The following is a 25,062-nucleotide window of genomic DNA, read 5'->3' on the forward strand; positions in this document are numbered from 1 at the left end:
GGTTGGAATGGTACTGACCGCTACTGTTTACTGAGGACTGAGCTCTTCTGTGCATATCTCATCTAAATCTTTCAACAACCCCGAGGGGTAGGTACTATTTCCACCCCTAGTTCACAGGGGAGGAAACTGAAGCTCAGGGAAATGGAGTCATAAACCCAGAGAGGGGCATTGCTGGGGCTCAAGTCCTGAACAGACTCTAAAACATGCTTAAACAACATGGATGTTTGTCAAATGTATATTTTAATTTTTAAATTATGTGAGTAATGCACAGATATTTGCTTTAGAAAAAGTAAATGTTAGAGCTCGTTCACAACCCTCCCCCACCATACCTTTTGCTTAAAACCTCCAGAGGGAACCACCGTCTGTGCACTTATGGACGCGTACCTGCTCACGCACCCATATTTAGATATTTAAGGTTTGGGTTTTTTTTAACCTACATGCTATCATGCTGTATGTATTGTTTTCTGACCAGTATTTCTTTCCTCTTAACACTATGTCTTTTTTTTTTTTTTTGAGGAAGATTAGCCCTGAGCTAACATCTGCTGCCAATCCTCCTCTTTTTGCTGAGGAAGACTGGCCCTGAGCTAACATCTGTGCCCATCCTCCTCTACTTTATATGTGGGACATCTACCCCAGCATGGTGTGCCAAGCAGTGCCATGTCTGCACCCAGGATCCAAACCGGCGAACCCCGGGCCACTGAAGGGGAATGTGCGCACTTAACCGCTGCGCCACCTGGCTCACCCCAACACTGTGTCTTAAAGGTCTTTCCATATCAGTAGATGTACACTCCCTTCGCTATTTTTTATTAACGGCAGAGTATTCCCCTGTATGGATGTACCATCGATTTCCCTGATGATCACTATTTAGGGTTCTTTCTATTTTGTAATGAGCGCTGTTGCCATGAACACCCTGTGCCTCCCACCTCGTGTACATCTGTCATCTTGTCCTGGGGTAGGGCCGTGGGATCGCTGGGTCAGAGTGTGGATGTTAACATTTTGATCAACGTTGACACACTGTTTTTGAAAAAGCCTCCCTCCCATCACGTGGCAGTGCCGGTTTCCCCACATCTTCACCAGCACTGTGCAGCTTCCATCTTTGTCATTTTCGTCTCTCTAATAGGCTCTTTTTAATAGCCACTAACTCTCCTGCCCCATTTTCCTGTCTTAGAACCCTTAAAACTTCACCCCTTAAATATCCTGTTGTCTAGCCATGGTGACCACGCCGTAGTCCTAGAGTGGGGTCCATCCCCTGGGGCCAAGTTGTCCCCTACAATGAAATCTGGAGACATCACCAGCATCCACTGTTTAATATTTATCGGGGCCTGCTGTGTGCTGGGCCCACACAGCAACCAAGACCTTTGGGAGGAAAACATGCAGTGATTTGGAAGGCAGAGATTACTTAATAAAAAGCGACAGGCCCATCAGAGGCCTCAGAGGCGCCACTGCCTCCCTGGGCGTCTGTGTGTTCCCGGTGAAGCAGGTGGGGGTGTGTCCCCCTCTGAGAAGCCGCATTCATACAGCAGCTGGGCTCCTAGAGGACGTCTGCACAGGATGGCGGAGCTCATCACTTCTCCATCTATGAGCAATTAAATTGCCCCAGGAAGCCCTGCATCTTTCCATCATCCCCTAATGACGGGGGCTGGGGGCGGGTGTGTGGAGCCCACATCCGCGGTTATTGGGCAAAGTTATCACCTCTCTTCAGAGGTCAAATGTCCAGTGCCTTTCCCATTCCTCTCCCCTTGCCAAGACCAGAAAACAACTGGCTTTGTCCCTCTCGCACACCTCTGGAATTAAATGTCATTTGCAAAGCCTGTAATTGCTTGAAGAGACAGTCACTTCTTTTTGTCTTCCTCAGACTCCGATACCTTTAACCCAGCCCACTCCCACTCCTGCTCCCCCGCCCTGCAGACTTTTGTTCCCCGAGTCCCATCCCAGGGCCTGTCAGATTACATTTTTTATTGCATCGAGACAAAAAGCCATCTGGAGCTCCTGGTCTCCACTGTCAGTGGGCTGCTGTTCCCAGGGTCTCCTGCCAGGCCCCCGATTAAGAGTCACCCCCCACTGGCCCTCTCTCTTTATTTCCCCCCCTGCCTCCACCCCCTCCACAGCTCTGGTGCTTTTGTCCCTCTGCTCCCCTCACCCTATCACCGGGATTCGGCTACCTTGTCTTGGCAGAACAATGCGGGCTGTCAGCTCGTATTAAGCACGCAGGGGAAAGCGCCACAAATTCAGGAGGCTGAAAGCTTACAGATTCTTCATTTGCTTCTATGAGCCAGAGTTTCTCTCCTGGTTGCTAATATACTTATTTTAGGCCTCAGCTATTCCTCTTTTCCTTTCTTCTTGGCCCCAAACCTAAATAGCACTTTAGGCAAGAGGCTTTGTAAGGATGTGGTGGCCAAGGACACAGCACAGGAGCAGGTGGTACGTAAACTCATCTCTCCTTGGCTTCAACAGCCCAGCAGGGGGCAGATCTGCGTGGGGGGCCCGGGGAGGGGGAGGGGGGTGGTTGTGGGGGCGGTGAGAAGAGAGACCACTGCCCCTCCCCCAGGTGAGGCGGGGCACCAGAAGCTCCATTTACTCTTTAGGATGCGTGTGTTGGTATCACAGGGTTAGAACCCAGGCGGATGCTCCTTTCAGAGCATCGAAGGCATCGGATGTGTTTGGGGCAGCCGTGTGGCTAGTAGGTAAGAGTTGGGCACCACACTTTCACATGTGGGCTCTGCCCCATGGGAGCCACGTGGCCTTGGGCAACAGGTCCAACTTCTCAGTGTTGTCAGCTATGAAAATAATCGTTAATACTTCATGGGACTGACAGGAGGACTGAATGAGATGCTGGCGTGAAGCTTCAGTCCTTGTGCTTGGCCCATAGTCAACGCTCAGCTAGGACTGACTGCCACGATTGATCTCTAGTTCAGGCTCCGGACTCCAGGCCCATCCTCCCTTGATTCCTACTTGGTGATGGTATCATTTGTCTTTGTGCTCCTGAGGCAGACGGTCACTCGTGGGAACTCTTCCCCAGAGCGGGAAGAAGGGGCCAGAGGTCCCGAGGGGCTGCAGGGTCTGTGCCATCTGGAATGTACTCTAAGGGCCAGCGCCTCGCCCCACGCCGGCCGCTTAGGGAGGCACCTCACACTCCCTCCGCTCTGCAGATTGCTCTTAATGGCGGGAGGTTGCAGGAAGGTCAATAAACCGAAAATAGCATGCCTAAACTGAAACTCAGCTAGGTCTCCAGATCCTTCAGATCCCATATCAGCTCCAAGGAGGAGGATATAAACTCTTATTTGAACAAGTCAACAATCGGTCTTTAGATCAGAAGCCTAAATAGAAGCAAAAGCATGAATGTGTTCATTGTTCTCGCCTCTCCTCTGACATTAACCTGAATGTGGCTCTGGGCTGACTCACCCCAGCCCTTAACCAGAGTCTCCACACCAGTCACTCGGGGATGGCCCGTCCCCGGGTCACACCCGGCCCTCCTTCCCGTAAGCAGAGGCCCCATTTCCCAAGGGAAGGCAGAGAGACGGGAAGGGAGCTCACAGCTCCTGATCTCATACGTTTTCTCTTTAATTCTCGCAAAGTCCTATGAAGGACATGTATTTCCCACGTTTCACACTCGAATAGCTGGAGACTCCAAGAGTTTACGAAACGAGCCCACGGCTTTAGAGGCAAGCGAGGAGACAAAATCTGTCCCCAGATCTATCTTGTACCAAGTCCGGGCCTTCCACGCCAACCAGCACCTGCAGCAGCCTTTAATTAATCGCCTCATAAAGGTGGACATGGCACCTGTCACGTTTTGTCGGCAGTTAACGCCTTCACGTGTTTGATTTTCACAAACGATCCACTGGCTTGACCACAACGCGACAGCGTCTTTCCCCAAACACCAAACTGACCCTGAGGCCCAGCATCTCACTGACGATCACACACGGCCTCGGGGAACCATCCTTTTTAAAAATGAAGCTGCTTGCAAACTCGCGGTGGACAAATATGGCCCCGAGTCGCCTCACAAATCTTTCTTGAATGAGCATAGGAGTGGAGACGAGATACGGTGGTGACGATGCTGACGTGGATGAAGCATCTGGGAGCTTGAAGCCTGGGATGGCTTTGCTTTTAAATCCATGCATAACAGAGACTGTTCTTATTTCCAATGAGGTCACAGTAGAAAAACAAAATGGTTGGCACGGGCCTACGGAAGTAGTCAGAAGTGGATTGCGTCTGTAGGAGTGCACAGATTTTCACATGTGCCTGCTGCAGAAAATAAATGCTTTTTCCTCTCAGGACCTCAAGTTTTTCTCTCTAAGATTAGACAGTCGCACTAGAACGGTTTCTAAGGTTCCTTCCAGACTCATCGTCCTACAATGTTGTGTCTCACTGCCAGACACCCCTGAGGATGAAATAAAATATGATTACACATGATAACAACCACAATAATTTATTGACCACTTGCCATGTGGAAGGCTCTGTTCCACGCCACTTTTAGTCCTCACAACAATCTCTTGAAGTAGATATTATTATCATTTCCCATTTTTAAAATGAGGAAACTGAGGCCCAGAGAAGTTGAGTAACTTGCCCGAGGCCACACAGTCAATGTTTTGAATTTGAACTGAGTAGTTTGGCTCCCGAGGCCCAGTTTTTTGCTGTGGTCTAGTGGATAACACACCCCCTCAGACCTCACAGGTCTTCCTGAACCCCCGCCCCAGATCTCTACAGCACCCACACAGAGAATCCTTCAGAGTGAGTTTGTCAGGTAGAAAAATTAAATGAATACAGTATCAAAAGTACAACCATAGTCACTTGGGACTTGTCTAATTCAGTCCCCTCTCTGATTTCAAGGTGAAGTTGTGGGTTCTGGGTTCTCCTCTTAATTCGAATCACTTTATTGCCCTTGAATGAATGTATCTGCTAATTGGTCACACGTGTTCATACACAGTAATGCGTCACTTGACGACAGGATATGTTCTGAGAAATGCGTCATTAGGTGATTTCATCATTGTGCGAACCTCATAGAAGGTATGTACCCAAACCTACATGGTATAGCCCGCTACACACCCAGGCTATATGGTACTAATCCTACGGGACCACCGTCATATATGTGGTCCGTCGTTGACTGACGTGTCCTTATGCGACGTGACTGTACTCTGATCTGGAACAGAGAGCACTGGGCTGGAAGTCTGAAGAACCAGGCCCTGGAACTGGGTCCACCTCTAACCAGCTAAGTGACCCCCGGAGTTACCAGCCTCTCTGGGCCTTTTGGTGCTTATTTGCACTAAGGAAGCTGGATTACATCAGTGTCACAAACCCCAGGCCTGGGGGCCAAATTGGACAGAGTGATAAGTTTTGTTAATTAGGAGCCCTGGTTTTCTTTTTATATGAATGAATTGCCAACACTTAAAATAGGAACTGTTCCCATAAAAACCTAGCTCTCCAGAATCTCATGAAATACGGGAGGCTCTAACGTATTTGAGCTCCCTTCCTAGGGGCAAGAACGAGTAGGGGATGGGGCCTCGCTACCCTTTGGGCAGGCCCGTGGTCCCTCTGCACGGGCGTGCACTCAACTGCTTCCCTGGTTCGCATTTCTTCGTGGCCCCTCAAGCTGTGTAGGTTTGTAGCCTGTGGGCTCCACACCACCAAGACCCTGTCCTCTAACTTGATTTAGGTGTTTCACGTGCTCACCTGGTCTCTACATTTCAAAAGGGCTGGGAAGCGCCCCCTTCCCTTATGACCCCCCTACAGGGACCCACTACATGGGGGCTTAGTAACGTTGAGTGACCGAGACTGTCCCAGAACTGGGAGGATGGGGAGCTGTGTGCTGTGTTGTTGCTGCGGTTGCTGTGGGTAGGTGGGAAGTTAGGAGAAAGCTTGCAAGACTTTCTGTTTCAGCACCAGGTCTCAACTGGGCCTTGCTCTGGGAGAGGGATGGAGGCCTGTGTCGTGGACTGACTCCAGCTCGGATCGCCAGAAGCCCTTTTGGGCACATCTCTGGCTGTTCCTTTTTACAAAGCCCCTGCTTTTCAGAGATTAATTGTTGTCAAACGCGACTTATTTTCTAATCCTTTCAGGCTCCATTTAAAACCTTCTGCTTTAGTTTACCTTTTCTGATAAAGTCGCTGAGGTTTGGGGTTTTTTTTTTTTATGGATTTTCCAATGATTGTCCGGTTTGACAAATTGGATTCTTAAAGCTGATTCTCTGAAGAAAAGGATGCCGTGTGACAAGACAAGAAACAGCTCATCCTCAAATCAGGAGGATAAATAAAAAAATAGAAGCAACCCTATTCTCTGGCTTCCCTGTGACTCAAAGGGTGTCTCAGTTGTCACTGATAATCTAATCTTTCTATGATAGGTGAGGAACAGCACAATGGCGACCCAGCCAGGCTGTGCGTGTGATAGTCCTCTGATTAATAGGACTGTCCTATGAACCCCCAGCCCCCAGGAAGATGATTAATGACATTTGATGTGAACTCTGACCTCCCCCGGCAAGAACAGAGGGAGCAGAGGGAGCTGCTCAGACAGGATGGTGCGTCCTGCAGAAGATGATTGATTCCTGAAGGCCTTGTTTTCTGAGGAGGCGTGTGGGGTTAGGGGGAGGCCCAGACACCCTCACCGCCCGCTCCTGGGCTTTGGCCAGCGCACTGGCCTGGCAGGGTTTCCCATTAGCACCTCTCCCGGAGATGAACCTTTCAATTGTCCCCAGAACGCTGTGTCTCAGAAGCACTTCCCTCTGAAGCCTGGGCCAACCTCTGCTGACCTGTCATCCCCAACCCATGAGATCATTTGGACCTTTCCCCAACCCGAGTGCTATGAATCAAACCAAGTAGGCTGGAAAAGCCTGGCCTGGAAGCCTCCTGGGGCTTTCTACTGTATCCCTGGGCATAGAGTGGCTTGGGCTACCGGGCTTATGGCAAGAAAGTGTTTCTGTGGCTGGCAGGGAGCAGCTGGGATGCCCCAGGACTGGAACCAGAAGGAAAGGAGGCGCTGCGTGAGGTGGGCATCTACCTGGCTCTCAGTGGACATTTGGGGCGTGGAGGAGACAGCTGACTTGGCTTCAGTGGCTTGGCTGCAAGCACAACCTCCAGCTTGGCGGTTGTTGGGTCGTCTTTGCTCAGTTCTCCTGGCTCACTTTCCAAATTGTTTCCTTTAATAGGATGGCTGTAAGACAGCCTGAAATGTTTCTTTCTGATTACTGGCCTTTCCTGGCTTCGCTGCTTACCCCACCTCTCATGTCCTTAGTAGCACCCCCATATCATTGTCCTACTGGGAAGGACCATGGGGTGTCTGCCTCAGTTGTAATAACGCCCAACTGATTATAGCCAAGAAAAGTGTTAATCACGAGATCAAATGAGGAGGGTCAGGCCAACGACCCCCTGTGAGATGGAAGTGTGCTTGCCTGCACGTGTGGACAAGGGAAGCCCCTGCTAGAGGACTCATACACCTAATCCAACCTTGGTAGACATCACGAGGCCGGTGGCTCTTCAGCCTCAAAGCTGCATGCGAAGTCCCTGGGCCTGGGATGTGGAAAGCACTACATTAATGGTAGGAATTATTGTTATTATTTTTTATTTTTAGTAAATTATTAGTAATGTGATGCTTAGCGGATAATTATTTAACAGTGTACTCAGTTGAGAAAAATAATAAAATTCAGAAGCATACAGGCAATGCTGAAAAAGTCTCCCAGAGAGGAAGTGTAATCAGGGATTTTGTCATTTCTTTTTTAGCTAACTGAGAAGGATCCCCCTCGCAACACAAAGTCTATTGTCCAGTTTTGGCCTGTCGAGTTCTCACCAGGTCTGAGTAATTCCCTGTGTCGAGAGGAGGGGATGACCTGGACCATAAAAGGCCAGCCGAAGGAAAGCTTCCCTGGGGAGCGAGGAGAAGATGGAGCTGCCTGCGCCTCCCCTGCCCGCTTCTCCCAGGCCGGCTGCCGCGCAATGCGATGGCTGGTGAGTGGACACTCACGGAGGCTGCAAACACTCACCCAGGATTGCTGGGTCAGGGACATTGAGATCCACCCTCGCTCCTTAACTTCAGGCCTACTGAGTTTCCTCCTGCCCTGGCCAGTCCTGGCCGCAAAGAACCCCCTCCCTCCCCTATCCCCACATAGCTCTTTAATAACACAGGCCAGTAGGTCTGACCAAAGCACTCAACTCCTGCAAGATCCCCCGGGGAAGGGACCAGGGAGGAGGGAGAAGGATCACGGAAGGTGGGAAGGCGCACCGCTTTATTTTTCAAGCGATGAAAGGAAGCAGGTGTGCTGTGGGTTAAGTTTAAAGTCTCCTCCAGAGTTTTTGGGAGCTGGCCATAGTCAGGGGGGCTCAGGTACTGACTAGCTCCATGATTCTTAAACTTTAGCAATAGTCAGAATCATCTGGAGGGCTTGTTAAAACATAGACTGCTGGGCCCCACCTCCCAGAGTGTCTGATTCAGAAGGTCTGGGTGGGACCTGAGAATCTGCACGTCTCTCAAGTCCCCAGGTGATGCTGATGCTGCTGGTTCGAAGGCCACACTTTGAGAACCACTGGATTAGCTAGACAGGTGGGAGCATCAGAATGATTTGGGGATCTTCTTAAAAATACCAATTTCTAGGCCCTTTCTAACAGTCATGATGTCTTTCGCCCCAATTAACAGAATGCCAGATGACAGTTGTTTGAGCAAGAAAGACGTTTAACCACATATCAGTCAGACTGGAGGTAGGTAATCTGGGGTTTGGTATAGTGACTCCATGATGTTATGAAACATGGAGGCTCTTTTTATCTAATTGTTCATCCTCAGCACAGCTGAATTTTAATCCTTAGGTTTGTTGCCTCGTGATTGCAGAATGGCTGCCACAGTTCCAACCATGGTGTTCTCATGCAACTATGTCCAAGGCAGAAGAAGGGGCAGACATCTTTCTCTCTGTTGGTCTCACTCTTTTACGTCAGATATAATACCTTTTCATAAGTCTTCTTTTTACAACTCATTGGTGGGAGTGGGTCACAGGCCCACCTTAAATAAAGAGATAGCAGCGGGGAATGGAATTACTGAACGCATCCGGGTTCCCCACCTGGGGCTGGGTGAGGCTCACCTTCCCTGAGCATGTTACTGCCTGATCAAAATAGGGCTCTGTGACCCAAGGAAGAAAGGAGTGCTATTAGGCAGAGACAAACCGTGTCTGCCTCAGCTAGGGTGACTTGTCCTGGGTTTTCCTGGACCGTCCTGGTTTTAAAACTGAAAGTCTCATGTCCCAGGAATCCCCTTGGTTTGGGGAAAACCAGGAGGGTTGGTCACCTAACTCTAGACTCTCAAGACCTTCTGAATTAGAGTCTCTTGAGGGTGAAATCCAAGCCTTAAAAATGATTTTTAACCTTCCAAGGTGATTATAATGCATGCCACAGTTTCAGGATCACTGGGCTTAAGTTTCCATGAAGCCAAATCAGGGGACGCAAGGTTGACGTAGTCCCAGCTAACCTCAGAGCAGGAGGAAATTCCTGACGTGGGTGTGACTTGAGACGGGGAACTCTCAAGGATTAAACTGAACCTCAAACCTAGAGGGGCCTGGAATCTTCGAATTCCATCCCCAGCCTGCTGCCTGTCCCCATCATGAGAAGGGACTGTCTAACTTAGAGCCCCTGCTCTGGGTGGTCTTGAGCCCTCGGCCACCTCTGTTGGCCCCTGATCACAGAGCCTGTGATGCTGGACTTGCTGGGCTGTCTCCACAGTAGATCCCAAGTTCTCTTAGGACAGAAACCCCATCTTAGCCATCTTCTATTCTGAGCTTCCAGCACCATGCCTAGCTCATCTTAGTCATTTGATAAGTGAGCATTGAAGACATGAGTGAATGAATGAATGAATGAGGAGGCTGCACTCTTGAATAAAAGATAAACTCTGGCCCCTCAACCCCAAACCATCTCTTGTAACAGCCAAGTACCTGGAGCCTGGAAACCTCCTGCCTCGTCAGTGAGCAGGCAGGACCCTGGGTGGGGGTGGGAGTGGGGTCAAGCTCTTCCCCAGGACCTGAGATGACTGCGCCTTGTCTCCCCAGGCCCGGCTTCCCAGGCCTCCGTGGGAGCGGCGTGTGTCCCCACCGCACAGCCCCGGGTAACTTTCCGATGGCTTGAGCTCATTACTCATCATTAGGAGTCCTGGTGTCTGGAGTTTTCCAGGTGATCAAAGCTTCTCTGTCTGGAGCAGCCAGGCAGGCCCTGGTGTCTGTCACCAGTAATCCCCCGGCCTCGCCAGGCAGACAGTTAAGTAACCCAGGAAGGAGGAGATTTGGTTTTTAAGCTCACATAATTCAGCTTGACACCCCGACAGGCAGGCAGTGGCTCTGGCTCTGCATGAGGACGTTGTCCCGGTGAGACAGAGTGTGTTGGGGGGTGGGTGCTGCAGGGAGAGCAGCTCATCTCAGCCCAAGCTTATTTTAGAGCCGGGTCGGGGTGGGCCCTCCCTGCCCCGCTCCCCTGGGGAGGGTTGTGAGTGGGAAGACCATCACCCCTCCAGCAGCTCTGTCTATTCTCCCCAGAGACTCGCTCCAAACTGTGCCCCTGCCCCTTGCTTCTCCAGAACAGGAGCTCCTCATGGGGCTGTCTTTGGTCCCTGGTCTCTGACTGGGCTCAGGGTCCAACCTGCCTCCCCAAACCCTCCAGCACTCCCCACAGTCTACGTCATTGCACAGAAAATGTGTCACAGGCCCAAGCCCAGAGTTAGATTGTAGCCATGATATTTGCGCAGGTTCCGACATTTCAGTAAGAATCGCAAATTCCTTCACTGATGGCGGGGGAGAAAAGGATGTTTGAAACAATTCCATTTTCCGATGTTAAGAAAAGATTGGAATTAAAAATTTTGGCCTATGATTTTTTCCGACGTGACCTTTGTGCAAAAACGGTTGCTCGCTCCTGTCCTAGACAGCTCAGATCACGCTTCCTGTCAACACACAAAGCAGTGTGAATGAAGATTAAACTTGGGAGCTCATTAGTCTGGCAAATGGAAATGGCTTTGCTGAAGAGTTTATATAAATGTCCGGGTACCCGCTTCACAATGAGTTGTTTAAGAAAATTAGTGTTGAGACCGGGGATAGAATATTCCAACTGGGATGATGCCAGGCCCTTCCCGGCCCGCCGTCGTGGTCACCCTGCTGGCCCGGGGACTCTGTGAGGCTATCTTTCCAGCAGACGTTCTGCCCCAGCTAAGTTCTGTGCCCGGTGGAGCAGGTGCATGGTGCCAGGCAGACGTCACCATGCCCAGGCTGCTTCCGAGGGCCCTCCTGGTGCAGTCCTGGCCCTATGGGGATGGAGGAGAGCCAGCTGCACCGGCTGGGCCCGCCTGCACTGCCTGTGTCCAAGGACTGCTCCTGTGTCTTCAGATCCCCTCCCTCCAGGATGTTTTACATATTTTAATTAAAGTGCCGCCCTGGGCTGGCAGGGCCTCTGATAGATGGCTCTGCTCCGAATTGCAGGGTTGCGGTGGTGTGAAACATGGCATCCCACGACGCACTCCTGCTCTCGAGGATGCTTTGGCTTCCACCCCTGGAGGCGGGTCCACTCGGGTTCCAGGAGGGGAGGCAAGCCGGCAGGCAGGCAGGCGGGCGGTGAGCAGGGGGCCGGCACATCCAGGGATGGCCAAGGCGGGGCTCAGGGATGGGAGAAGAGTGCAGCTAGGAACACGCCATGGACGGTTTCTGAGGACCAGCTGGCTGGTCCGCTATGGATGAATCCGATTCTTGCGGACACACAGCCTCGTGGACACTCCTTATCAGTGTCAAATGATGACAAATGGCGATGGGTAAAAGTCGCTGGGTGGCAGCTGCCGCATCTCAGAGGGAAGCAGGTATTTTTAGCCCTGGCCTTGGGCTCTGGCTCCAGCTTAATTAATCATGGTGAACAGCACCGAGTTTGGTTTCTGGTCCTGGTTCCCACCCCCACCCCAGCCGTGTCCCCATTCCCCAGACTGGAACACTAGCTGCAGAGATGGAAGTCCTGCACAGCTAATGTGGCCCGTGACAGGCTTCACAGGGCACTGGCGATGCCCTGGGGGAACCATCCCATTCCCACGCCCCCCCTTACCTCCAGTCACCTGGGCCTCTTTTAAGTTCCTCAAGCCCATTCCTGCCTCACAGCCTTCCCACCTGCTCCATTGCCTTTTGAACATTACCCCCAGGTATCCTCATCCCTCTGTCTCATCCCAAACACCCTCGCCTCACAGACATGCTCCCTGAGCTCCCCTCCCCCAATAGGCTCTCTGCCACTGGGTTCTGTTTGTTTCCATCAGAGCACTTAGCATCAGCCAAAATCACCTTATTCGTTGCTTGCTTCACTTTATTGTCTGTCTCCTTCCATTGAAATGCCACTGGCTTGAGAACAGGGATCTTGTCTATCGTGTTTGCTATCTTAAATCCCTGCAGCCTCACTCAGTGTACACAGGGCAGGAACTCAGTGTGTCTGAATATGTGACTGGATACATGGATGGATGGATGGGTGGATGGATGGATGGATGGATGGATGGATGGGTGGATGGATGTGTGGATGGGTGGATGGATGTGTGGATGGGTGGATGGATGGATGGGATGGATGGGTGGATGGATGGGTGGATGGATGGATGGGTGGAAAGCTGGCTAGGTGAATGGATGGGTGGAAGGCTGGAGGGAAGACCCTCCATGGGCTTGGATGTTAAGATGCAGTGCGTCAAGGTTGCTGTTGTTGGTAGAGGCACATCTGGGGAGACACTGTGTAGCCGCATCCTTACCCAGGCCAGCAGCCACCATGGGAGGCCCAGACCCAGGGGATTCTGGGAAAAGGGTGTGCTAGGTGGAGCCAGCCACTGCCCTCTCTGCTTTGGAAATGTTTGCCCACATGCTCTTTGATGTTTCTCAATTGTTTTTTTTCCCCATAATTTTTTCTTGGGGATGGAGAGAGATGGCCCAGTTGTAAGGGACTCCCAGAAGGTTGCTTCCCTACTCTGCCTGAAGGCTGACGTTAGTAGTGCATTTAGAGGGTAAGCATGGTCCTTTATTGTTTTCTCTCCAACTATAACTATTCTTTGTGGAAGCCACAGTTGGTTGCCTATCTTCCCCTTTCTCGCTTGGGAACAGAAGCCCAGTTTGGTGCTTGTATTGGCAGGCCTCTGCTTTCAGGAGGCCTGGCCCAGCCCCAGATCCAGGGGGGCCCATGATTAGTCCGAGCCAACCATAGGAACTCCACCCCCAGCCAGTGCTGGGGATAGAAATGTGGCTGTGGATGTGATTCTAACTAACAGATGTGAGCAGCTTCGGAGGGTTTCCCTCACTTTTAAAGAGGTACATGATGGAGTGCATCCGTGTCATGTCCCTTTTCCTGATCCTAAGAAGGATTGAGGTTCATTTTGCATGCAGAGGCAGAGGCATGGGTAGGGGGTACGGGACAGGGTTGGGGAGGGAGGTGGATCCACGTACCCAGCAGGAACGGCTCCCACCCAGCAGAGCCCAACCCGGGACCTTCTAAAACACGCCCCCTCCTGAGCCCCTTGTCATCAAGGTCGAATCTGATCCTCAGGGCGTAGAGTCTGGATCTCTGTGGGGCTGATACCCTCTCATCCCCCATTATTCTGAGACACAGGAGAGCCTCTGAGCTGCTGAAACAGACCAGGGACAGGGACGCCCTCCTGACCGCGGCCTGGAGATGCCGTGTCAGGAGATGTTAGAATTCTTTTCTCTTGACACCTTCAAGGGGACGAATGGGTGTGCGCCTTCTTACTTTCTCAGGATATGTGGAAGGAAATCTGTGAGGAAAGCACAGGCCTGGACGATAAAACTTCTAGGAGGGGGACATTCAGAGCATGTGCACGTGGAGTTGCCCTGGCTGAGGATGCACTGAAGGTCCGGGAGGTCTTCCGCTGACAGAGCGCTCATTTGCTCTCAGCCTCTGCGGGGGCTCATGTGGAAACAGGGGCCCCCCGGCAGGTTCTAAGGAGAAATGAACTGAAACCTCGTTAAAAGGGCACCAGGGAAATTGAGAAATTGCTATTCCTTCTTAACTTTTGCTACTTTTCTTCTATAGTTCTGGTTATGACTGCCACCATTCCCTGTGGGAGACAGAGACAAAGAGGCAGAGAATCAAGTCAGAGAGACAAAAACACGCAAAGAACGACAGAAACCAGAAGACAGAGACACGTTCTTCCTTTGGCTGATTCAAGACATATTTGTTGAGAACTGCTGTGTGCCCGACCTGCATACACCCTCCTCCTTAATACACTGCAAGACCGCAGACTGTTTGCACCATCTCCCCCAACCCCATCTGGGCCTTAGGCAGGGGGATTCAGAGGGTGCTGTTTCCGCTCAGACCAGTAGGTGTCATCGTTTCAGAGGGAAAGCTAAGGGGAACTGCGGGAGTTGATAGCCACCTGAGAATATAAATTCTATTTCATCAGTTTTCAGAGTGCCATTATGTGCAGGGCACCAGGCAGGACACTTGAGGGCACATAGGATGGGAAATGCACAGTTCTTGTCCTCATGGAATTTACTGAGCCATCGGGGACCTGGAAGAACAAGGTGCTAGGTCACCAAAAAGGGGAGAAGGTGGTAAATGCCTTGAGAGAAAGTTAAAGGAAGGACTGTGTGGATCCTGGAACATCAGAGACCTCAGAGAAGCTCTCTTCGACCTTCTCATATTACAGCGGAGGGACTGGACTCAGAGAGGGGAGGTCATTAACCTGTAGTCACACAGCAATTCCAGACTCCAGATCTCCTGACTCCTAGAGCAGCGCTCTTCCCACCAAATATTCTGTTTCAATAACTGGAACTGCTGCCCCATCTTGAGATTCAAAGTCCCACCTTGGTTTAGCAATGAACCTCCCTGCAAAATGCCCTCTCTGAGGCCTACTGCAAGAGACTCTAGATAAGTCAACCTGCATCTGGGAGAAGGCAGCCGCCCTCATCACGGGTCCTGTGGGGCTGGAGTCGCACAGGCTCATGAGGGCTGACTGTGCGCATCTCTTCCCAGAGACATCATATTGGTAGCTTGAAATCAGCCAGAGTGGGGGTGTTGACACCATGGAAATCAGCAAGAGCTGTAAATCAAGGGTTTGGGTTTTTTTTCTTTTCTCCCAGAGAGCTGCCCACCACTGAATTAGTGTTCCTACTTTATAGATACACAGACTGAGGCTCAGGGAGGTGAGCTAATCTGCCAAAGAGACACAGCTTGTAGGTGGTGGAGCTGAGACCCCAGCTGAGGGGGTCTGGGGCTAGAGGGCCCAGAGTCAGTAGGACTTAGTCGCTTGGATGTGGAAGGGTCCAGGTTGATCCTGGGTTTCTCATGTGGGTAGTGACACGAGCACTACCCTGTGGTGGCGTCATTAACCTGCCAGCGACACTGGAACAGGAAGCAGTTTGGGCGAAATGAGAACTAGTTCCGTTTTGGGTGAATTGAACATGAGGCCCGTCGTTGGAGAGACGAATTTAGATCTGGAGGCCAGGAGAGAAGTCTGGGCAAGAGACCGCGATCTGCAAGAGAGAGGTTTGTCCTTGACTAAGCCAGACGGAGCTTAGCTGGAAACACTGACCTTTCCTATAGTGATCAGGTCAGAGGTGCGAGGTTCACCCTTCTGTATGTTTTTCTCCTCTCTGTCAACATGCCGGCATGATCCAGCAGGGCGAGATCCAGCTCACGCTTGTTCCCTGGTCCTGGGGCATAGTGAGTGCTCCATAAGGACGTGAATAAGTGAATGAGGGACCGATTTTGCCCTGCACATACTGAATCGGCACTGCTGTGGACCATCCAGCAAAACCTCAGCACATTTCTCACAGCTTCCACAATCATCTAGAATTCTCGCATCATTACAGGAGTAGGGATTTGGAATCAGAAATTACCTTTTTTTTTTCTTTTTTAGCATTTTAGATCTACAAATAGGCATCATCTCTTACGATGTCCTTGTTTCTCTGGTGAGATGCTGAAGCCTGGAGACCATTCCGAGACCATCCAGACTTGGCAGCTCGTGAGCCCGGCGTGGCCTGCCTTGCTCTGGCTGGTTTACTTCCCTGCTCTGGGCCTCAGTTTGTCCCTCAGGTTAGAGGAGAGCTCGAACTCTGGTTCTGGAAGGGAGATGAGTTGACGAGACTCCACATCTCAGGAGGGACGGCTTGGGTAGAGGAGAGACAAAGCAACCAAGGAGGCTACAATATGCAAATGAAGGGATTGTGGCCTTCCTCCTGGTTGGCTGAAGGGCCCTGATGTCACAGTGGGTGGGGTTTCTCCACTCCAATAATCGTGTCTCTAGCCAAGGGAAACTCCCCGCCCTGCTGGTCTCTTAGCGCCTTCTCTCTGTCCAAAAGGGAAGAAAGACTATGGAACCCCTCTGTCAGGCTGGGTCCATTCTCATGAAGGTGAATACCTTACAAGGGAAGAAGATGGTGGAGAGCGGCCTCCAGTCTGGAGACTTTTCCCTCCCCCAGTCCTGCCTCCTGCCGCTGGCTGACCTGGAGATCCTGCAGCAGAAGGTGGCCGGCATGCAACGGGAGCTGGAGGACTTTAAGAATGAGGCGTTGAAGGCCATCCATCACCTGGAAGGTGCCTTCTGCGAGATGAATGGGGCTCTGGCACAGCAGGAGGAGCAGGCGGCCCGCGTGAAGCAGCGGCTGAGGGAGGAGGAAGACCGCGGCGTCGTCCGAAATAAAGTCCTCACCTTCCTGCTGCCCCGGGAGAAGCAACTCCGCGAGCACTGCAAACGGCTGGAGGGCATGCTGCTGGGCAGGGGCCGAGAGGCGCTGGGCATCCCCAGGAAGATCCAGGCCAACTGAGGCGTCCTCGAGCAGAAGCCAAGCTTCTAGCCCAGCCGCCAAGTAGATTGTTTTTAATGGAAGGACAAACCCTAAGTTCCCCCGCGTTGGCTTCCCTTTCCCCATTTCCATTGCTTTCTTTGTCCCTAAATAACACTTTGCTGAGAGGCGAAAAGACCCCAGTATGTTCTTTGGGTGAAGCTCCACTTATGTGGCACTATCAAAGAAGGAGGCACCCCAATAGTCTTTCAGATGCCTGTAACTTCCACCTTTAACTGTTTTCCTGTTTGTGGTGGTAATAGTGCTCAAATGTATAACATGGTTTTTTTTGTCTTCTTAAACTGACTGTGTTCAACAGATTTATCTTTCTTGTAATGACTCAAGGCTCTCCTGATTCGTTGCTGAATGCACGGTCCACCGAGAGGGGTGGACTGTCCGCCCAGGTGCTGATGGCCCCACCTTGGTCTGCTCTCGCATTCCCATCCTCCCCTCGTTGGCTGTGCTGCCGGCTGTCACTGCTGGACTGTCATATCTCACTTTGCTTTGCTGCCTCTGCCCACCTGTACTTCGTCTCCCTTTACCTGCAGACCAGCCCATCCTAGCAACAGACCTTATCAGGGCTCTGATGGGTAGAGTCATATGAGCTTAGTGCCCTGAGGATGCGACACCTACAAGGTGGGGCTGTGAAGTGGGGACACTAACTTTTGCGTCTGGAGCAGGAATTGTTACGGTGCCTGGCCATTCACCAGGCAAGGTACACACACCATCCCACTCACTTCCCCAGAAGCCTCTGGAAGCGAGCCACGTTCCCCATGGTGCGCAGGGGGAAGCTGACCTCAGGGAGGTTTCCATGCCAGAAGGTGGTAGGACTGTGGTTCAAGTCCTGGTCATCTGTGCTCATTTGCCATCCTGCTGTCCCTTTGGAACCGCGTCAGGCTGTTCATGGACCCATCCTTCTCAGGGGTGGAGCTTGTCCCACAGGTGACTTGGCGGTTCCTTGGCTGTCACTGTGCCTTGTATTTCCGATGAGCCTTTCTGTTTCATTGAGTCACGTCTCCTCCCTCTGGTCCCCCAAAAGCTGCCGTGCAGCAGAGACTCTCCCCTAAACAGCAGAAGCAAGGTGCTGGAGGCCAGAGTCAGCTCCTGAGCCGAGTCGGGCCTCTGTCCCAGCTCAGGACTTGCAGCCTCTGCCAGGCCCTCTGATAGCTCAGCTCAGCCCCACCCTCCCCCCTCCCCATCTCACAGAATCCCTCCAAACAAGATTGGAACACCTGGACCCCCCAAGCTGAACTTCACAAAAGGATCCTGTGACCCCTTATTAATTGCAATAGCCAGCCATCAGCCATCTGCCCTGGAGGGCTGCATCCCATTCCAACTTTAGGCAGATTCTACTTTAGAAGGTTTAGCTGAAGTGGTAATAATAACGTTAATACTGGTAATATTACTGCTACTACCAGTAGCTTGCAGTTATCAAGAATATGATATAGTCTAGGCGCCAGGCTTGGCTCTTTGGAGGTAGGTACTAGTATAACCTTCACTTTAGGATTCCAAGGAAACCAAAGCTCAGAGAGGCTAAGTAATCCACCTAAGTTCACACAGCTGATAAATGGTGGAGTTGAGATTTGAACTTAGTAAAGTCTAACTTCAGAGGCTGTGCTCTTAACCGCTATGCAGTGTTTTTGGAAGCCTTATGAATATCTGCCAAATACTTCTTGAGGAGATAAAATATGAGCATAGTGAAATTGGTGAGGTGAGCTCTGGGAGAAAAGATTGCTTTGTGGGGGGATTCCTGTGCCCTAAACCTGGTAGGAGATGCCTCTGTGTATGTTTACAAATGTAGCTGAGCAGGAGAACTTGATGGGCCAACTATAAGAAGATGTTTAAAAAATCAGTTGCCCTACGCAGAGAGAGGAAACTGGATCTAACGCTAATTCATACGGAAAAGGATTCGAGTCTGCTGCAGGTCCGGCATGGAATGTGACTGCTCGGAGATGATGGTGTCACGGGCATTCTGAGAAGAGATCCAGAGATGCTGCCCTGGGATTGGTGCTCACCAGAACATACCTTGAGCAGCCAGTGCTTAGTTCTGGTGTAACGTTCTGGAGGGTCCTAGACAGCCTGGAGTGCTCCCAGAGGACGGGGGCAAACCCAGGAATCCTGAGGAGGGGGCGTGGTTGGAGGACCTGGGGCCTTGGCTGCAGATGTTTGGAGGGGAGACCAGATCCGGACCTCCCAAACACTGGAAGGCCTGGCTATATTTGGAGTTTGAGGGGGCTGATAAAGGTCACCCCTCTTTTCCTTGCCTCCTTTAGGAACCAGTTGACGGATAGAGAAGCCAGGAAAATGGAGACAAAAAAAAAAAAATCACCTTTATTGCCGATAAAGCTGCTTGAGAAGGTGGGTTAGGGTCTGAGCCAGGTGGGCTTGCTAAGACCTCGTCCCTGAACCTCGCATGGTCCCCAGCACAGGTGCTGGCGGTGGTGGACAGCTGCCACTGTAAACGGGAGAGTGTGACGTCTCTACAGAGGGACAGCTCAAGAGAGAGGAAGGGGTCCTTGGTGCAGGCGTTGATCTCTCTCCCAAACCCACCCACCAAAAGTCACTCTCCTTTCCTGGGGAGAGGAGTGAGTGAGGGGAAGGAGAGCCAGGAATGCTACTTGAGTGGTGGTCCCTCCATATTCAAAGAGGAATGGGAAGTAAGGGTCCCCCATAACAATTAGGAAAAGGGTAGGCTGAAGCCATGTAATTCTACAGGGTAGTACTAGTGACAAAGCGGGGATGCCAGTGGGAGGCAGATTTCAGCCCTACAGAAGAAACAAAACTTTGGGTGCTGCTTATGTGTCTGTGCAGTGAAGGGCTGACTCAGCAGGTGTGGGATGGTCAAATTGCACACATTTCAGAGAAAGGTCTGGCCCTTGACCAACTCCTGGGAGGAGGCCTTGTAATATGCTCCTGATAAGAGTGTCTTTGTCTGCCTGGGGCCTTGGGACACAACTGAGAGCTGATTCTAACAATATGATTTATGGTGGGGGCCCTGGACCAGCTTGACCTCTGGAGAGGCTGAGTAACTCAGATCAGCCACAGAGGTGCTCCACGCCTGGTGATAAACCACCAATAAAAACCCTGGACACCAAGACTCAGGTGAGCTTCCCCAGCTGACAACACTTCATATGTGTTGTCACACAGCATCTCTGGGGAAAGTAAGCATTGCCCCTGCAGCTCCACTGGGAGAGGCAACTGGTAGCTTGTACCTCGTCCCTCCTGGACCCCGCTCTGTGTTCCTTTTACTTTTGCTGGCCTTCACCTGCATCCTTTAGGTGTAACAAGCTGTAAGCATGTGTATAACAGCTTTTCTTTGTGAGTCGTTCTAGTGAATCATTGAACCTCACGGTGGTCTTAGGGACCCATGACGCATTGTTAGATGCACTTGACATTTGGTCCTTATTATCCTCACAGTAACCTTGTGAGCGAGGCACTGTTATTCCCATGACTGATGAAAAAACTGAGGGATAGAAAGGTTAAGTAACTTGCCTGGGAGTACACAGTAAGACTTCAGAGCTCCCTCTCTTGACCACCCCCCCCCCCAACCACCAAAGGAAGGGACTTGGAGTGACAGGCTGGCCCCCTTTGCTGAAGGTCCCATGGAGTGGCCCCAAGGCCCTCCAGCTTCAAGGCGGTCAGTCATCCTGGAGGGATGATGATGACAAAGTGCTGGAGGAAGAGGCAGGAAGCTCGTGAATTTCCTGTCTTGGAGAGCTCAGGTGCACCTCTGTCCAGGTTGGGATCGTGGAGACAGGATGAAAGTCTTCTCTGCCGCATGGCTGCAAGCTTTCCTCTCCTCTCTCAAGAGCTTTCAGCTGCAAGCCACAGGATGCCTATTATGCTGATTTCTTTAAGAAGAGTCTACTTTTTCACATAACAAGACATCTGAAGTTGATGGTTGGTTCAGTAACTCAGCAATGACAGGGCTCTGGGTTGGTATGTCTGTGGTCCCCTTTCCTCTTTCCCTCACTGCCACCTCCTCACCCATGGTCACATGATGATGGCAGCAGGAGTTCCAAAATTGTGTCATTGCTTGACAACTTCCAAAGCAAGAAAGAAGTGGCAGAACTTTCCTTGCAAGCCTCCGTCTTATCAGAGAAGAAACCCTTTTCCAGGATCCCCCAGCAGATTTTCTTTGACATCTCTTCGGCCATTCCTGGGTTGCTTGCCCACCTAACCCAATCATGAGCAAAGCAGAAAGCAATTGCCACAAGTCAGGCCCTGGGACTGGGCACCCCACTTACCCAAGATCTGAACAAAGTTGAAGTTCCATTAGGAAGGCTGGCTGTTGGGAGGCAACCGACCCCAGCTGCCACAACCTCAGTCTTACCTTTTCTTCTTAACTCATATCGAGGGCCGAGAAGAAGAGCACTCTGGGGGATGGCGTGGCTGGGCAGAGCGGGGCAGTGTGAGTTTCTGTCACATGGCTGCGGGAAGCATGGATTTGGGTCTGGGAATTGGGGAGATGGGCTAAATGGAGGTGTGGAGCGACACTTCAGTGCTGTGGGCGCAAACCCATTACCCTCGCTTGCTCCACCCTCACCTGTCCCATACCCAGCCTTCACCCCTGAAGTCAGAGGCTTAAGATGACCCAAAGGGTGCCAGGGAGACTTCGGACCCTTCAGTCCCTAAAATAGGCAGCCACTCTTAGAGATGTAATCCATGTGTCACCATCTAGGGGGACCAACTAGTCGTGGTTTAACTGGGATTGTCTCTGTTTGAAAACTAAAAGTCCCACATACCAGGAACCCTGTCAGTCCTGGGCAAACTGGGATGGTTGGTCACCTTGCATTAGACGTAAGCCCCCTTGGAAGGATCCAGGTGAGGCTGTGGGAGGGGCGAGTCACAGGAGGTCAGGACAAGAAATAAGGATGGTGGTGACCGTCTCTGCTGGGTTGGTGTATTTTTGCTTTCATTTTAAGCAGAGGTGGCTGGCCGGCCCATTCTGCGGCAGGAGGGGCTTCTCCTTGACTTCACGTCTCCTCCCCACCCTCAGGTCCTTGTCCACCACCTCAAGTCGGCAAGGGGATTGGAGAGCGAGGTGTTTTCTGAGCAACTTTTGAGATCCTTGTGTGGATGGTTGAGGCTCCTGATCAGGTCTCACCTCACAGCTGAGACCCTAGTCCTGGAGGAGAGCGGACTGCATGCAGAGTGAGGAGCTCAGGACCTGTGAGTCGTCCCAGGGAGAGACAGCTTTTTGCGCCTTTGGAAGATGGAGTTCCTCCCACTCTTCTCCTCCAGACTGTGAACAATAAAGTTGAGCAGCCCAACTGCTCATTTTCTTTGAAATTCTAAAACAAACAAATAGAAGACAATAACAGATGGCTTTCTCCCTGCCAGTAGCCACAGTTCTCAAAGGTTTTCTACAAGCTGCCGTGCTCCGCTTGCTCTTCCTAAGCACTCCCAGCAGTCAGCGGGCTGCTGAGATCTTAGACACGCGGCTCCATCTTAGGAAAACCCATGGCAGCCGAGGGGGTCCTCCCCAGGACCCCAAAGCCTGTGTCTGCTGCAAGTTGGGACACTTGGGTAAGCGGCAAGATGGCTGAGGTGCAGGAAAGCCTGACACACGGGGCTCGGCGTGGGGAGGTAACGAACCTCAGCTGCCCCCACCTCCCTCTCATCTCCTCCACTCACCTGGTACCCAGGGCCAGGAGGAAGAGACCCCTGGGGGACGCACGGCTGGCAGAGTTGGCCAGCGTGGGTGGGAAGCAAGGGTTTGGGTCTGGGCGTTGGCTTCGCTCCTGGCACAGAGCTTTGCCTCCTGATCTGATCCAATCCGCTTAGTAATTCCTGGAGTGCTAAGAGCAAGCCTCGGGCATCTTTCCTGACATTCGCCAGTTGTCAATCTTTCCTTGTTTTCCCCTGGAAAAACAGTTTGGCAGTGTGTCAACATGTTGAACATAGAGTTACCATGTGACCCAGCAATTCCACTCCTGAGTATATACCCAGGAGAAATGAAAAGATATGTCTGCACAAAACTCTTACGTGAATATTCATGGTATTGTTCAGAATAGCCCCAAAGTGGAACAACTCAAATGTCTTTCACCTGATGAAGGGATAAATAAATTGTGGTATATCCATACAACAGAGTGGTATTTGGCAATAAAAAGAATGAAATACTAATTATGGTATAATATTATGCTAAGTGAAAGAAGCCAGTCACAGAAGGACACATATTGTATGATACCAATTATATGAAATGTCCAGGACAGACAAATCTATAGAGACAGAAAGCAGATCAGTGGGAGCCTGGGGCTGTGGGGTTGGAGGAGCAGGGAGAGTGGCTGCTAATGGGTACAAAGTTTCTTTTTGAAGTGACAAAAGTGTTTGAAAATTACCGTGTACTTTACATAGGTGAATTGTGTGGAATATGAATTATATCTCAATAAAGTTGTTTAAAAAATAAGGTGTAAGTTCAAATATACAGTGAAAAAAAAGAAATGATGCTATGATTTATAATTCAAATCCCCTTTAATATTGATGGATGCAAATCAAAATTGGGATTATCTTAAATTGTTTTTGGTTTATGGACATTCTGAAGCAACGTGGGCTCCAGAATTTATTTGGGTTATACCTATATAAAGTGCCTGATTCAGAGACTAACACATTATAGGTATATCAAAATGATAACTGAATCAGAACTGCAGGTAAGTCACAATATGTCTTGATCAATGACCTTGGTTGACCTTCACCATCTCCAAGAAGTCTCAGGGGCGTGGCGGCATATGTAAGGCATTCTTTTGTTTCCAGCTGTGTGCTTGCCTCCCCTCTCCCGGGGCACAGAAGATGGAACTGCTAGAGCGAGATCAGGCCCCACGCCTCCCTTCCAGCCTGGAAGACATCTGTGATGGGGTGAAGGGCAGCATCAGGACCATGTTGCACAAGGTGCTGTCATGTGACAAGGAGGCAGTAAAGAGGTCTTCTGCTTTTCAGATGTCTTGTCTCTGGCATACACTCCAAGAGGCTTCACTCTGATGAGATCTCTTGGTTGCCCTCTTGCTTATCTCTCCTCTTTCCTTTTGAATTCCTTCCACCAGCAGGAGAGAGTAGTGGACAGGCATTCAGGCTCTGCAGACAAATGGGCCTGCTTTAACTACCAACTCTGCCGCTCACTTTCTGTATGGTGTAGGGATGTTACTTCACCCCTCGAAGCGTTGTCCAATAGAACTTACTGTGCTGATGGAAACGTCCTAAAATTCTGTGCTGTCAATATTGTCATCGCTTACCCCTTTCACTATCGAGCACTTGAAATGTGACTAGTCGGATTTAGGAACTGAGTTTGAAATTTAAATTTTCTTTTTTTGGTGAGGAAGATTGTCTCTGAGCTAACATCTGTGCCAATCTTCCTCTATTTTTTGTATGTGTGACGCCGCCACAGTATGGCCTGATGAGCAGAGTGTAGGTCTGTGCCCAGGATCAGAACCTGCGAAACCCGGACTGCCGAAGCGGAGCGTGCAAACTTAACCACTACACCACTGGGCCAGTCCTGAAATTTTTAAAATTTTTAATTAGTCAGGTATGACCAGGGGCTACAGCCTCAGAGCCTCAGTTTCCCTGTATCTCCTAATGGGATAATGATGCTACCTACCTCATACGATCGTTGGGTGAATTCACAGAAGAAATGCAGGTATGGCAGGATAATGGACTGAGATTTTAATTAAAATTTGGTTCCCTCAGCCACAGATAGGCTGTGTTCTCTGCTGCAGGGGCTCATGTTTGTGGGGCCCCAAACAGATGTTGCCAGAAACCCAGAAGGGAACTTGGCATTTGTGCTTGGAAGTGTAGGTCATAGAGAGAACCTATGCTGGATCGACCCAGAGAGCAAGTGATGGAAGCACGTGCTTCTGAGTGTGGAAGGTGGAGGAGGCCAGCTCCACGGGAGAGGCCAGACCAGGAGTCTGGATCTCCGATCCACCCTGGTGTGCTGGGCTGGCTGTGTGGGGACTTGGGGCTCCTGTCTTCAGGCTGGGGCAGCTCAAGTCCCTCTCTCTCCATTAGGGTCACATTAATAAGTGCAAACAGCAGTTTCCTGCAGGAGTCAGCCAGCGTGTTGTCATCCAGAAAAGCAAATCAAGTCAAAACTCACCAGGGCTGAGGTTTAACACCAAGGTCCAGTGGAAATGCCACCTTTCTGAATAGAATCAGGCCTTGAGGGAGAGGTTGCAGAGTCTGAAGGTCAGGGCTTGGTAGTGATAGCCCCAGAAACAGAGCATGTTGGGAGCAAGTGGAGGGTTTCTGAGGCTCACCCCTGTGGACCTGCGGCACTTGAGGCAGCAGGGGGTGGGGGTGTCCAGCTAGCGCAGAGCGGA

The 25,062-nt window shown here is 51.0% G+C and overlaps 1 protein-coding gene across 1 annotated transcript; it reads left to right on the forward strand.

Moving 5' to 3' along the window:
- The first annotated feature begins 16,279 nt into the window (after nucleotides 1-16,279).
- CCDC182 (coiled-coil domain containing 182) lies at nucleotides 16,280-16,732 on the forward strand. The gene has a single exon (XM_046675083.1). The coding sequence runs from the start codon at nucleotides 16,280-16,282 to the stop codon at nucleotides 16,730-16,732; it is 453 nt and encodes a 150-aa protein (XP_046531039.1).
- The last annotated feature ends 8,330 nt before the right edge of the window (nucleotides 16,733-25,062 follow it).

This window comes from Equus quagga, chromosome 11 (genome assembly GCF_021613505.1).
Source record: "Equus quagga isolate Etosha38 chromosome 11, UCLA_HA_Equagga_1.0, whole genome shotgun sequence".
Lineage (NCBI taxonomy): Eukaryota > Metazoa > Chordata > Mammalia > Perissodactyla > Equidae > Equus > Equus quagga.

Bases quoted from the DNA above. Each gene is read 5' to 3' on its own strand.
- CCDC182 (XM_046675083.1), top strand. From the start codon at position 16,280: ATGGAACCCCTCTGTCAGGCTGGGTCCATTCTCATGAAGGTGAATACC.